Source organism: Castor canadensis, chromosome 1 (genome assembly GCF_047511655.1).
Source record: "Castor canadensis chromosome 1, mCasCan1.hap1v2, whole genome shotgun sequence".
In the NCBI taxonomy this organism is placed as follows: Eukaryota; Metazoa; Chordata; class Mammalia; order Rodentia; family Castoridae; genus Castor; species Castor canadensis.
This window is the reverse complement of record NC_133386.1, coordinates 129,817,479-129,831,202: the sequence shown is the minus strand read 5'-3', so window position 1 is coordinate 129,831,202 and position 13,724 is coordinate 129,817,479. Positions and strand designations below refer to the sequence as shown.

Sequence of the window (13,724 nt, the reverse complement as noted above, 5' to 3'; positions counted from 1 at the left end):
CTAAAGTTCTATAATTTGCATAATTTCTCTTTTGCCTTGACCTACAAATTTTTAACTTCCAAAATTATTGACACTGGATGATGACCCCCTTCCCCCACCTAAAAGAATAAAAATTAAAATCTTAGTCCTCAGATTTAAGAAAGCAGTCATTTTTGGCCAAAAACATTCTAGAAGTGATTTAAATATGGTTGAAAATGTGATTTACTACCCTCAAAAACAGCTTGGGAAGTTACATCTTCATGTTTCTTCCTCACAAGTCTTAAGAGATGATGATATGTCCTTTACTTTGAGAGTTTCCATGGCAATTTTTTTTTTCAGAATCCACCTTTTCATGACAGATTATTTTTCTTTGCTCGTTAAAATGGTTACGCCAGGCACTTGAGTCAGGCCTCCCCTTTATTTTATGTGGCTTTCAACATGTTACTTTCCTTTTGAATAAGAAGCACCGGCACTGATCTGAAGCTCACTTTTCTTTTTTGGCCCCTTACCCATCCTCCTCCTTACCCTGTTCTTCAAAAGAATTTTTTGGAGTTAACTTCAGTGCTTCTCAGTAAATCAATTAAAGGTAGTAATTGGGAAATGAGTCTCTTTTTAGATGAAATTTTTGAGAAAGTATATCATCCCCAAGCAATTCTCTTGTATCCCTGTATCTCCATAACTTTAATTAAATGTCAAGGGCAATTATGTATATGAGCACTTTTTAAAAAAGTAAACCATATCACTTATTTTGTATCATTGTATATCGAATTTTAGTAATTCAGATAAAATTCTCCTTCCCCTTAACTCATCTGCCCATTTATAATTATAATATAGAAATGTGTTTTTCATTAGTCAGCAAAATGAAATGCAAAGAATGTACAAGGTAAGAAAAGCCAGTGTCTCTTTTCTAAAATATGAAGTTCAATAAATACATTCCCTACATGCTGTAGTTAAATAAAATTACCATCCAAGAACAAAGTTAAGTGACAGCATGAAATTTCAGACTAAAATAAACAGAGCTTGTGCTGTTCAGTTAAAGCACTCTCTTCTTTCCTCCTTTAGAAGATCTGTCAGTTTAGGAAGATCATAAACCCATTCTGGTTTGCAGAAATGGAAGCATCTCAACAATTCTAACATTATCTTAAACATATCATTCACAGACAATGAGTTATATCTGACCTAAACTTTTTTTTTTGTGGTACCTGGATTTGAACTCAAGGCCTCACGCTTGCTAGGCAGACGCTCTACCATTTGAGCCACTCTACTCATCCTGTTTTATTTTTTTCTGTGTTGGGTATTTTTGAGATAGTGTCTCCCAAACTATTTGCCCAGGCTGGCTTCAAACTCTCATTCTTCTGATCTCTGTCTCCCAAGTAGCTAGGATTACAGGCATGAGCCACCAGCGCCTGGCTTGACTTAAACCATTATATAAATAGTTTTGTAAGTTGTTATTAACTACAACTACTTAGTGTTTTCCTTTACTCCTATCCCAATTTCATCTTGTGAATCTCTCATAAACTTTCTATCTTTTTAGGAGAAAATTCACAATGTCAAGATGGCAAAAATGTTTCTATAAATATCTCACCTTGCAGATAGAGTTTTTCATATGAAATTTAGTTTTATTTGCATTTTTCATAAGTTCTAGTCTTCATAATTTTATTTCTGACCTTTAATTGAGGGAATCTGAACACTACTAGCCAAATGTTTACCATCAATCCTAGAACAGATTTAAAAGTATCTACTCATTTTGTTAACAATAATTGGACAATTTGTTTACTTAGAATTTCATTGACTTTGGAAAAAATAGAAGGATCTTCAGATTCCTAGCAGAGAAGCCACAAGGGGTTGGAGGGCTATTAGCTTTCTAAATATTTCATGAGGTCAGTTTGTGCTTTACTACTCTAACATTACTGCTGAGTTTTTCTTTGCAATACATTTGTGTGACTTTTTTAGGTATTCTTGAGGCTGTGTTTTGAAATATGAATTAAGTTAGAAATAAAAAGGTCCCATTTAAGATGTACAAAATTTTGTCATAGGAATGCCCATCCAAAAGTATTTCTATGTAAGAGCTCCCTTTAGAGATACACACTTCAACACATGTAACAACTTCTCACATGTGCTAATCTCCTGTTGTTTCTGTGAAATCATCAGGGGGGAATTTTGACCGCTCTTTTGATGCAGAGAAGGGTGTTGGGACAATCATCATCACAAAACCTTTGGATGCAGAGCAGAGATCCTTCTATAACATGAGTGTGGAAGTCACCGATGGGACAAATATTGCTGTCACTCAGGTGAGATGTTAAGTTATTGACTAGGAGGAATGCAGAAAGTTCTGCTAAGGACGGAAGTATAAGTAATGAAAAAAATATCTAGAAAGTAATAAATTTTGTCCATGGATTTCAGGTGTTCAAAAATCATTTTAGAGAACTTAGACAAAGGACTCTGTCAATGGCGTTGTCTATCTTAGCTGCCTCTTTCAAGAAGTCAAGATTGTTTGTGTATGGAAAAGTGATATGCATTTGTTTCCTGATTCTTTACCACAGGTTTATCTCTTTAACAACAAAGTAAACTTTGCTTCATTTTACAAGGAGGAAATCTAAAGTGTTTGCATTAACGTACCACGAGAGTCTTCATCTCCTGGTTTTTTTAGTCATTGAAAGCTAGAGCTGGAGGATACTTAAAATCCACACTCATTTAGAAACTAAATAGAAATTATCTGGCCAAGATCATACAGGCTTGGTAAAGAACAAGGACTGGGATCTAGCTGTCCTGTGCTCCCATTCTAGCCTCTAGGCTCAGGGCTCTTCATCCTTGCCGCACAGTAGGATCCTTTGATTCTGGGGATGCTAGGAGACAGCCAGGCATCTAGGGGATGCTCCTTATGCTCCACTTCTTGAGCGCATAGGGAAGGGCATGGAGAACCAGGAGGAGAAAATCTCCCGGTTTCTCACATTTCTCAGAACCTCTTCCTAAGTGAGACTAACATAGGGCTAGCTATCAATAAGGCATATTTACCTTACAACACACGATTTTTGTTTTATTTTTTACACCAGAGGCCTAGATCCGTTATGGCAGAGATCTGGCCTATCTGCCTGCACTGTACCCTCTCTCTTCCACCCTGCTTCTCTCTGCTATTCCCATGACTGCAGAAAGCGTCACTAATTGATTAAGATCCTTTTCCCTGCTGAACCTCAGCTCTCGTCTCAGATCCTTCTCAACGTGATGCTTCAGGTAGTGACGATGAAAATCTTGCCAACCATGAAGCAAGGAAGTGTTGATTTATTTTAAATGTGTGTAAGCGTTTGTGACTTATGTAGTTTTAAAAAGGGGAGAGGGAAAATATTTCATGTGCTTGTCCAGCCAAGTGTCTGTTAGTTTGAAGCTCTTTCAAAAAAATAATGAAACGCTTTCTTTTGAATATGCTGGTAACTATGGAATGGTAGAATTTGAAGCAAACAATGACGTTCATTTTAGCATAACCCCTTTAGTTTTCATTTGAATCAGCCAGAAAGGGGAAGTGACCTTCACATGATAAGGCTGCCAGTGTGCGACAGTTTCTGATCCAACCTGTGTTGTTTCCTTGCAACTAGGATGACCATATGACCCTGTTTGCCTTAAAGAGTTCCATTTATATCTGTTATACTGGCGTAATTATTAATAGTACCCCATTAACTCTCAAAATTGCCTACTTGGAACAATAAATTATACGGTCTTCCTACCCAAAATCACACTGCAAAATCTAGACATGTGAAAAGTACCTGCTAGCTGAGACCCTATGGAACAGTTCAGTCTAAAAGCATGCACCAAAGACTAATGCAAAATAACCCACCTTCAGTATTGCTAAGTCTTTGGTGCTAATTCACTTTAAATGTGAATTTAAATTAGATTCTTTAAATTAGCTATTTCTTAGCATATCCAACCTTTTTCGTGCTACTTAAAAACCTAAGACATATTTGAGAAAAATACAAATAAAACATGGAATTATATTCATTTCCAGACTTTTCTCTAGTGTTTGATATCAATTGAATTAAATGGCATTTGGTGTGCCCAGAATGTTAAGGCTACTCGTTAAATATTTGTAGAATGAGCAAATGAATAGTAGATTCTACATATTCAGAAGGGTCTATACGGAAGGCATGTCGCTGAATCTGTAAAGCATGTAACTGATTTTGATTTATGATAACATATATCTCCTGCTTTAACCTCCTGTGTGGCTGGGACTGAAGGTGTGCACACTACATCCAGCTAGTAATGCAAAGTTTTAAATCCAATTGGCTCATATGCATGCATTTAAAAAAAATTAGCATGGAAGTATATACATTGCAAGATTTTGCACACATTGTTTGAGTCCCAATTTGTTGATTCTGTTTCAGACTAATAAACATACTAATGTTCAGAGCAGTTCAGAAGGAGTTAGAGAATTGGGGTGAACTCAGAGGTCCCCCTTCACAGGACCAAGCTAAGGAGGTTAATAAAGTATGTCAAGAGACGTTCTTGTCAAAAGTATCACAGCCACACTGTGTTTCTAGAGCCATTACCTTCTTAAGAAGTGAATAGTTTCCAAAGTACAAACTTGCATGTCATCATTCTGTTAAAAAACCATCAATCTGTCTGTGGAGCTCTCTTAGGTGTGGCTGCCTTACCAGCCTCTGCCAATCCAGGCCTCTCTCAGATTTATCAAGGCTTCCCTGGCAGTGGTGACAGGAATGGTTTTCTGAATCAGTCAACACCCTCAACGTCAATGACATTTTAACAAAAGGATGATGGGAAATAAAAGACATTCTAGATTTTTTTTTCTTTTCTTAGAAACCACTAATGCATGCTCCAATCTATGACCCTAGGCAACTTAATGATTTCACCATCAAACAGATGCCCTTCTCCAAATAACTAAATAAATGTCCCATAGCCTCCAAACACCTGTTCAGTATTCCTTTAGGAACTTTTCTTTCCTTTGTTCATTTGGGATCATAAAACATGGTATGACACAGGCTTCACATCAGCCATAAACAACATGTTGAATTTTACTTCAAGTAGGTCAAATAAATCAAGCCTCAGGGATTCAGTGCCTATACGAAAACCCTTCCTTCATCTTCACTTTTGTCCTGTTCTCCCAACTCTCACAGGATTCTTATGCTTCAGAACTACAGCATCTGATGACAAATGAACATCTTTTTCTCTATTAAGATTGCCTGATGTGAGTACAGAATGTAAAAGGGGCCTGTGGCTTTCCAGGTGCAAAGATTCAGGTGAACTAAAGTCAAAAACAAAGCATCCTAAAATTTACAAAAACTTCCTGGTGAAAGACCTTTGCACAAAACAGATTTTTCATTTTATGAGGGATATTATTATACGTTTTATAATATATCATAGTACATACCTAGTCCCCATGTTGATGTCTTAGAAGTCCAGAGATGCACAAGAATGTCTGGCTTAGAAGGGAAGAATGAAAGGGTTGAGAAGGGGTATTGTCTGTGCTGGTTGGAGAAGAGGTGAGGAATCGTAAAAATTGGCAGTTACAAGCAAGAGAGGCGTGGGGATTATCCAGGTGAACCAGGAGCACATAAAAAGCAGGAACTGTCAAATGCCTAGAAGCATGGAGTTACTATCTGCAGAAACATAAAAAGCACTGTAAATGATTATAAAAGAGATTCCATCCCTAATTCCCAGACTGTGGTCTTCACGTGTCATTTATCAGAAATAGCTAATTCCAGGTGTAGGACAGGAGCTTGGGACCTACTATCCCCCCAGAAAGACTGGTGGAATGTGTTATAAAGCTGACAGAAGGCCACTTGAATTGGCTTCCACTAGTCAAAGATGGGGAAGCTGTTTAATGCTCACAGTTACTTTATGAGGCAGTTCTATTTGTTGTAGGCAGAAGGGCTCTCCTCCACCTTCCCAAGAAGATGTCCACACCCCAGTCTTTGGAATTTTGATATGCTACGTTGCATGGCAAAGGGGATTTTGGAGATATAATTTAAGGTTACAGATTTTAAGATAGGAAGAGGGTGAGCACAGTGGCCCAGCGGAAGTGTGCTGGGCCCATGAGATAGGAAGAGGATCCATGACTATCTTGGTAGGACCAAGCTAATCACAGCAGCCCTTAGCAGTTTACTTTGTCCAATTAGAGTCAGAAGAGAGGCAGCAAATGAGAAGTCACAGACTCTGAGTGTGAAAAAGATTTGAGATATCATTACAAGTTCAATATGGAGGGAGAAAAGTGACAAGGAATGCAGGCAGCCTTAAGGAGTTGGAAGAGGCTTCCAGCTCACAACCAGGAAGGAAATGAGGACCCCGGCCCTATAACCACAAGGAACCATATTCAGTCAACAGATCAAACAGCTTGGAGCAGATTCAGCCCAAGGTCTTCCAGAAAGGAATGCATCTGTGCCAACCCTTTCATTTAGGCTTTGACTTCTGGCCTACAAAATGATGAGATAACAATAATGGGTGTTTAAACTTCTAAGTTTGTGTTGATATGTTATGGTAGAAGTAGGAAACTAATCTACTATTATCCCCATTTTACAGTTAAGGAAATAGAGGCAGATCAAGGTTAGGTAATTTGAGTAGACCATGGGTTCAGATTCAAGCAGTCCAGAACCTTCCCTTTCATCTGATATACCACGTCACTTCTCAAAGGCAAGATTATACCTCTGTATCTGTTCTAAGGCAGGAGTTACAAGAAGGACATGTTTTAATCTGGCTCCCTGACCAACGTGAAACCTCTTGTAGCTATCATAATGTCTCATAGCTGGCCATGCATCCCAGGAATGCAAAATACGCAACTTCTTCATAACCCTCGCTTCACCCAGCTGAGTTTCTGGACCCCAAACTCACATTGCCAAGGAAGAGACATTGTGGATTATGACAACTTTCCCCTACCCAGGTGCCACTCTGTATTCATAGTGAACTTAAATGAATCTAAGACAAAACTCTTCCAAGGGTCAGTGAATGAAAACACACAATAGTATATAATACCTGACTTTTGCATAATACAATTTACTCTCAAGGCTTATTTTTTTGAGATTCATTTCCCTGTAACCTTAGGGTAGTTAAATTAAGTGTTGTCATTGTAGTCATTTTCCAGTGAGAAGTTGAGTTTAGGTGGCCTACCCAAGTGTACTGTGGTAGAGATACAAGCCCACTTCTTCCTTCTCAAAATCATATACCATCTCAGGAACTTTCCCCTACACATTGATATGTAAAAATGTACAATTTGATTAATTGGGGGAAGGTAGATGATAGAAGGAGTATTGGCCCAGAATCAGATGGCCCAAGTTCAAGTCAGCAGTTGACCAATTGCCATTTATGGTTCCACAGAATTTAGTTCACTCTCTGAGAATCAAGTTTTTCTTAGTAGGAATAAGACCTTACGTGTTTCATGGGTTGTTGTAAGAATGAAAAGAAGATAATATGAGAAGGTTCTTGGAATCTATGATGTACTGAACACACACAAGCTTTATTAACACAATCTGGCTTTCAACTTAAAATTGGAATAACACAACTGATAGTTATAAATTATGTGTGTGACTTTTATTGTTATTTGTGAAAGAAGAGATAGTCATGGCCAAATGATAATCTAAAAATTACATTGTTTTGATTTGGGGGCTAAGGATATGTGATTTTGTGATTTTAATATGCTTTTCTTATTCAAGTCGTGCTTTGGATTCTTAAAGACAGAAAAACCAGCATTGATTTGTATGCTCCACAGCCAAACCTGACATTAAAAATCTCTTTCCAAAAGTCTCCAAAATTCTTAAGTCTCACAAAGGCAGTTAAATTAGCTTGGCCATACTCTTTCTGCCACAGGACCTGGACTCATTGGGGCTGGGAGGGCTCTGACCTGTATTTCCAAGGTTAGCCTTGACCTCCACCCTTTAAGGATTTCATTGTTCCTGTTTCTAGCGCTATTTGTTTTTTTTTTTTTGGTGGTTGGGGGGACATTCAATATTTATTTTCCAATAGACAGACAGCATCAGCAGGTACAACTACAGGGTTTCCTCCATAGGTCACACATTCATAAGGCCTGACTAGCCAAACAGGGAGAAAGCCACAGACTGGTGTGTTCTCTTGTTACAATACCTATTTCACAGTGTAAACAGGAGAACACTATACACTTAGAATTTCAGAAGGAAAGGCACGACTTGGCAAAAATATATATATATATTTTTTTCCTTTTTTGGATCCTAAAGTCAGGTGCAATAACTAAGAAGGCTTTGGGTGACAGGCTTCATGCTCATTTCAGCAGGGCCCTTCCACATGGTGAAGAATTCTCTGTCCACAGTTGGGTCCTTCTTCCTTCTTTCTCATTAAACCATTCAATGTCTGTTCAATGTTACTACATGTACAAAAGTGAGTTAACAACAAAAGGAATCAAAGAACATCCAGCTGTTCCCACGAATGTGTCAAATATGTCAATTCTTAGGTTTTTAAGACAAGGACTGGGAATACTTCAGCGGTCATAAAATAGGAAAATAGAGATTATGGCTTCAAAAAAAATAGATGAGGTAGATAAATTAAAGCTTTCACATTCAGGACTTGCCTGTTCCAACTTTGCAGCCTTCATGTAATACACAGGCGTGCGCTGCCCACACGTTCACCTGGACTCGGATCTGCTCGGTGGGCTGATCTGCTGCAGCTGCTGCTGCTGCAGGCACAGGATCTGCTCCAGCACCCAAGGGATGCTGTTGGCGCCCGGCACTGGTGTGGGTGGCGAATCACACTCCGCTGGTTCACCGCCACCTTGGTGCCCCACAGCGCCTGCAGGGTCACGTTAGTGTTGGCCACTTTTCCTTTGTGTAAATAGCTTATGTCCTGGGGTGTGGGGGGCAGGGAAGGCTCTGTCTTCAAGTACACAACTGACTCTGTACCCGGCTTCTCCTTCGTGTCCCCTGAGCTGCCACAACTCTCCCTGTGACTGTCCTTTCTGCTTGGACTGGGTGGCTGGCGGCTCAGTACAGCTCTGGAGAAGCCATCTGAAGGCACTGGCTCCTCGCTGTCATTCATGATGAGAACAGGTGGAGTTTTAGTGCAATTTTTCTTATGTTCCAAGAATTCAGAGAGGCTGAAGAGCTCAGCACAGCATTTCTCACAGACGTGAGTCTCCTCCCGACGAAGCCGCTTTATTGTCGCTTCATCGATCCGTGGGTTCACTGGAGCACCGCGCTCCCCCGCCGCCGGCGCCGCTGGGGCCGCATCTGCAGGCTCTGGGGTCGGCTGCTGCGGCGGCTGCTCGCCCTGGTCCTCCTCCGAGTCGATGTGCTGGGGTTTCGCCTGTTTGCGCCTCGACATGGTGCGAGCATGGGGCGCCGGGAGAGCCGCGTTTATTTGCCCTCTCCGCCACAAATTCCTGGAGTTGGGAAATTTACCCCCTTTCGGCCGAAACGCGCATGTCCCAGTAATTTCTAGTGCTTATTTGAATTTCCCCACTGGCCTGCTTCAGAATTTGACCTTGACTATTTGGGCTTTGTCTTTTTTCCTTCCCTACATCTGTATAAAAAGGAGGGAAAGGCAAATCATTTTTGCTAATGCTATTCCATGAGTCCTAGATTAAGACAATCCCTAAGAAGTCATTTCATCAAGGGTTTTGTTCCATCCACTTTAGTGTTATCTGCCTCTTAGCAGGTGAAAAAAGCAGTAGCCCAAACCTTCCTGGTATATTTAGATAAAGAAAAAAAGAAATGAGTGCAGATGCACATAGATAAAATAAGGCAGCAAGCTGGCACTTACAATATGAGACTTTCTGTCTTAAAAAAGTGATGATAAAATTTCACTATATGTAATAGATAGATATGTACCTGACAACTTGTGAGAAAATCAATTTTTGAAAATGAATTCCAGTTTTAAAGGCATCAGGGAATTTTCTACTTAAAATAATCCCATGATTAATGTGCCAGAAATGAGAATGACTCCATTAGTTATCTATTTTGTAAATTAGGATTTCTTTATAGTAAAAAAATGATATTTGCACAAATATTTGTTCACATGTATTATGTACATTTTTCTTAATGTGTTTGCAACTTAAATGCACTTGGAATTGGCCTGATGGAATGAACATAGAATTGGCTTTAGTGGGCCTGGCTTGAGTCTGTCCTTGACCTCGTGACTTTGGACACATCACTTGACATTTTCCCCATTGATAAACCAGGGATCGTAAAGTCAAGAATGAATATAATTCAGATTTATACACTGTGAAACAAGTACAAGTTGACATGATTTTTCCACGTATACATTCAAAAACAAAATTTGTGAGCTTGAGAAAACTACAGGGGACATCAACCTTGAAATCCCAACTACAGGATGTTTTAAATGTGGTTTTGAAGTGCCAGGAAAGGCAGAATAGAATTTCAGTAATTTAGGACTTAATTGTTACTAATAAAAGACAGAGCTCTTACCCTACAACCCAGCCCTGTGGACACTGCATACCATAAGCCTTTGTGAAGCAGGGTTTGGCTTCTGCCCAGACTTAGCTTAGAGGAGCCTGCAAACCCCAAAGTGTTTGTTGTAGGCAGCATTGGAAGCAGCTCTGAAGAGACTTCCTACATTCAGGTTTCCTCCTGATTTGATTCCATTGTACTTCTTCGGGCATTTCAATTACCATTTTGAACACAACATCTTTGAGAGTTGCTTTGCTTTGTTTGTTAGTTCAGGAGCTCACAAATGGCCCCGGCTGTGGGAAATAAAAAAGCAAATGTGGGGAAGGAAGTCTTTTATAGAGAAACACTTGTTCTGACTATAGATTAGGCATAGGACAAAGCAAGCAGAAAGAGGCAAGCTTTTCAAGAGCACATCAACTTTGAAACTTCATGAAGGGCAGACTTGCTGGCCCAAAGACTCTTTCATCCCTTAATGTAACTGCCTCTGTGAACTCAAATATTTTAGCATCTTGACTAAGTTAATTTGAACTTTTTAAAGGAAAGAATTGGTATTCAAAGTGTCTAGTATAGTTTTGCAGTTACATTGAAGATGAAAACAATACCCAAAATTCTATCGCCACACTTCTCAACCCTTTTTTCTGGCAGAAAGCACAGGGCAAAGCTTGTCCCAAGACAGTTTCACTCCCAAGGGCAAGTTGTCCTGGCACAGAGGTGACAGCACTGCCCTTTTCCTCCCACTCAGAAAAACATCTCTATACCAAAGTGAGTGGTGGTGCAGCTAATGACAAGGGCAGCCATAGTCTGGTTACATTTATTACCAAAAATAAATGCATTTCTCAAATGCAGTCAATGCTAACATACTATTTAATGGAGAATCATTACAGGCTTCCCATTAGTAAGGAATAAAATAGGAACTTCACTATGTCCACTACTGTGTGATGTTGTGTTTAAGTATTGGACAATGCAATAAGACAAGAAGAAAATGGTAAGACTTTTTCTACTGCATGTGGCATAATAATATATCTGAAAACTCAAAGGAGTGGGTGGAAAAAATACTGCAAATGGTAGGAAAATTTAATAAGATAATGGTTTATAAGTTTAACATAAAAATCAGTGGCCTATATATGTGACCAAAACCATGAAAAAGTGAAAAGACACCTTGGAAAAGAAGATCCCATTGATGACAGCACATACTGTAAACTGTATTCAGAAGTTGCCTGAGGCAAACTATAATATCCCAGAAAAACAAAACCAGGAGATCTGAACAAAGGAAAATAGACAACCATGTTCTTGGAGAGGAAGGCTGCATTAGACAGAAGTAGAGTGGATGCTCACTTAGTTAATCTGTTCTTTTAGCATAATTCCAATTTTAAAAACTCTCAAGTTTCAGTCAGGTGCCATTCAAGCTGATTATTAGGTTTGTAAGAAAATTCAATAAGCAAGAATAGCCAGGAAAACTCTGAAAAAAAAAAGAACGTGAGAGGCTCCTGCCTTTACAAACATCAAATCAGATCTTTCAGTCTCTACAAATAAAAACATTTTTATATTGGTGCATGAAAAGCCAGATAAGCTAATGGAACATAGAAAAATCCAGAAATATATTAAGTGCATATGTAAAATTGGTATAGAAAAAATCAGTGCAAAGTGGCAGTCTTCTAAAACAGTAGCATTGACATGAATGCAGAGCCTTGTGGAAAAAAATAAAACTGGACCCATTCCTCACATAATATGCCAGGAAAAATTCCAAATGGGTTAGATGTAAATGAAAGAAAAGGTAACATATGAATGCTATTTTGAAAAAAAGGTCTGTGTTCACATGTCTGTAACATGGAGTGCAGAATATTTTCTGCAATGACTTAATATCCAGAAACAATAAGGGAAGATTGATTTATTCCTTTTTGCATAGCAAAAAAATTTACTATGAATAAAATATATGACAAAACTGAACACAACTTTGCAATTTGTATCACCAAATTTCCAAAAATAAAAATGGAAAAGACCATCAAACCCACAGAAGAATGAGCTGATATAAATAGTTGAACAGAAAGAGAAATGCAAATGGTTATCCATGAAAAGATGCTCAGCCTCAATCATGATAGGAGAAATGCAAATTAAACTACATTAAGATGCCATTTCACTTCTATCAGATTGGCAAAACACCCAAGTCTTATCATGTATTCTGTTGGCAAGGCTGCTAGTATCAGTCATTCTTATATATTATTATGGGATTGCAAAATGCTGAAGCCTTTGTGAGGAAGGGCTGAGGACTGGCTCAAGTGGAGAGCACCTGCCTAGCAAGCACGAGGCCCTGATTTCAAACCTCAGTACCGCCAAAATAAATAAAGCCTTTGAAAGAGGAAATATGAAAATATCTAACAAAACTATAAAAGTACTTACTCTCTGCTCAATCAGTCCAAATTCTGGGAATCAAATATATGCTCACAGAAATATTAAAAGACATGAGCACAAAGCTCTTCCTTGCATACTCTTTCTAAGCGAAAAACTGAAAACATCTTAAACGAAACTAACAGAGTACTAGTGGGTTAACTGTGTCACGTCTATCTATCTGTTGCAAGACTATCTTTGAACTCCTGCTATCTGCAGGATGTGGCACCAGCCTGTTAGCAAAAACAACAGTAGCACGTCAGGTCAGATGTCTTGTTTGGGGCTGCCCTGTGCATTGCAGCATGCTTCACAACGCCCTTGGCCAATACCCAGTAGATGTCAGCAGCGTCCCTCCTTCTAGTTGTGTGGTGAAAAATATCTTCAGACATTTTTGGAGTGAGTTTTGCCAAATGTCCCCCAGGAGACAAAATCATTGCCAGCTGAGGACCAAGCAACTTACCTTAATTAAAATTGTGAGGTTAATGTAATGTAAGTAGATGGCATGTTAGGGATAAGTGCATAGAGTACGATTGTACAAACAAAATAAATTAGCAAACCATGTTATTTATTAATAAAAATTTTCTGTAAGAACTAGGTTGAAAGGGAAAGGTACAGCAGCCAAACTTCTTTGAGCATAACTTTTTTGTAAATTTGACTTCAATACCTTTACATATAATACTTAAAACTTAAGCATTAAGAAAATAAGTCTAGTTGTCAGCATGTCTTCATGGGGAGTTATTTTAAGTGACTATAATCATACTAATTCAACTTTACATTCCTAGTTGAATAAATCCTAAGAACAAAAACACTCTGAAAACTAGTATTAAAATGTTTTATATGACCATAATTGTAACATAAGCAAGCAAGAGCTCTGTGCTTGCAGTGTCTGGCACCTTCCTGGGGCAGAGTTTGAGGAAGTGCTGCTAACACTGGTCTGTAAAAGTCAGATGCTCACTCATCTGTCCCTAGGCTCCAGACACTGCGCTT

General features: G+C 38.9%; 1 protein-coding gene across 1 annotated transcript in view; it reads left to right on the top strand.

Moving 5' to 3' along the window:
• LOC141422661 (protocadherin Fat 3-like) overlaps positions 1 to 13,724 on the top strand; it is a 134,486-nt gene that overhangs the window by 84,819 nt on the left and 35,943 nt on the right. The window contains exon 7 of the mRNA XM_074072053.1: positions 2,131 to 2,270. Coding sequence (XP_073928154.1) covers positions 2,131 to 2,270 — 140 coding nt within the window. The remainder of the gene's footprint in view (positions 1 to 2,130; positions 2,271 to 13,724) is intronic.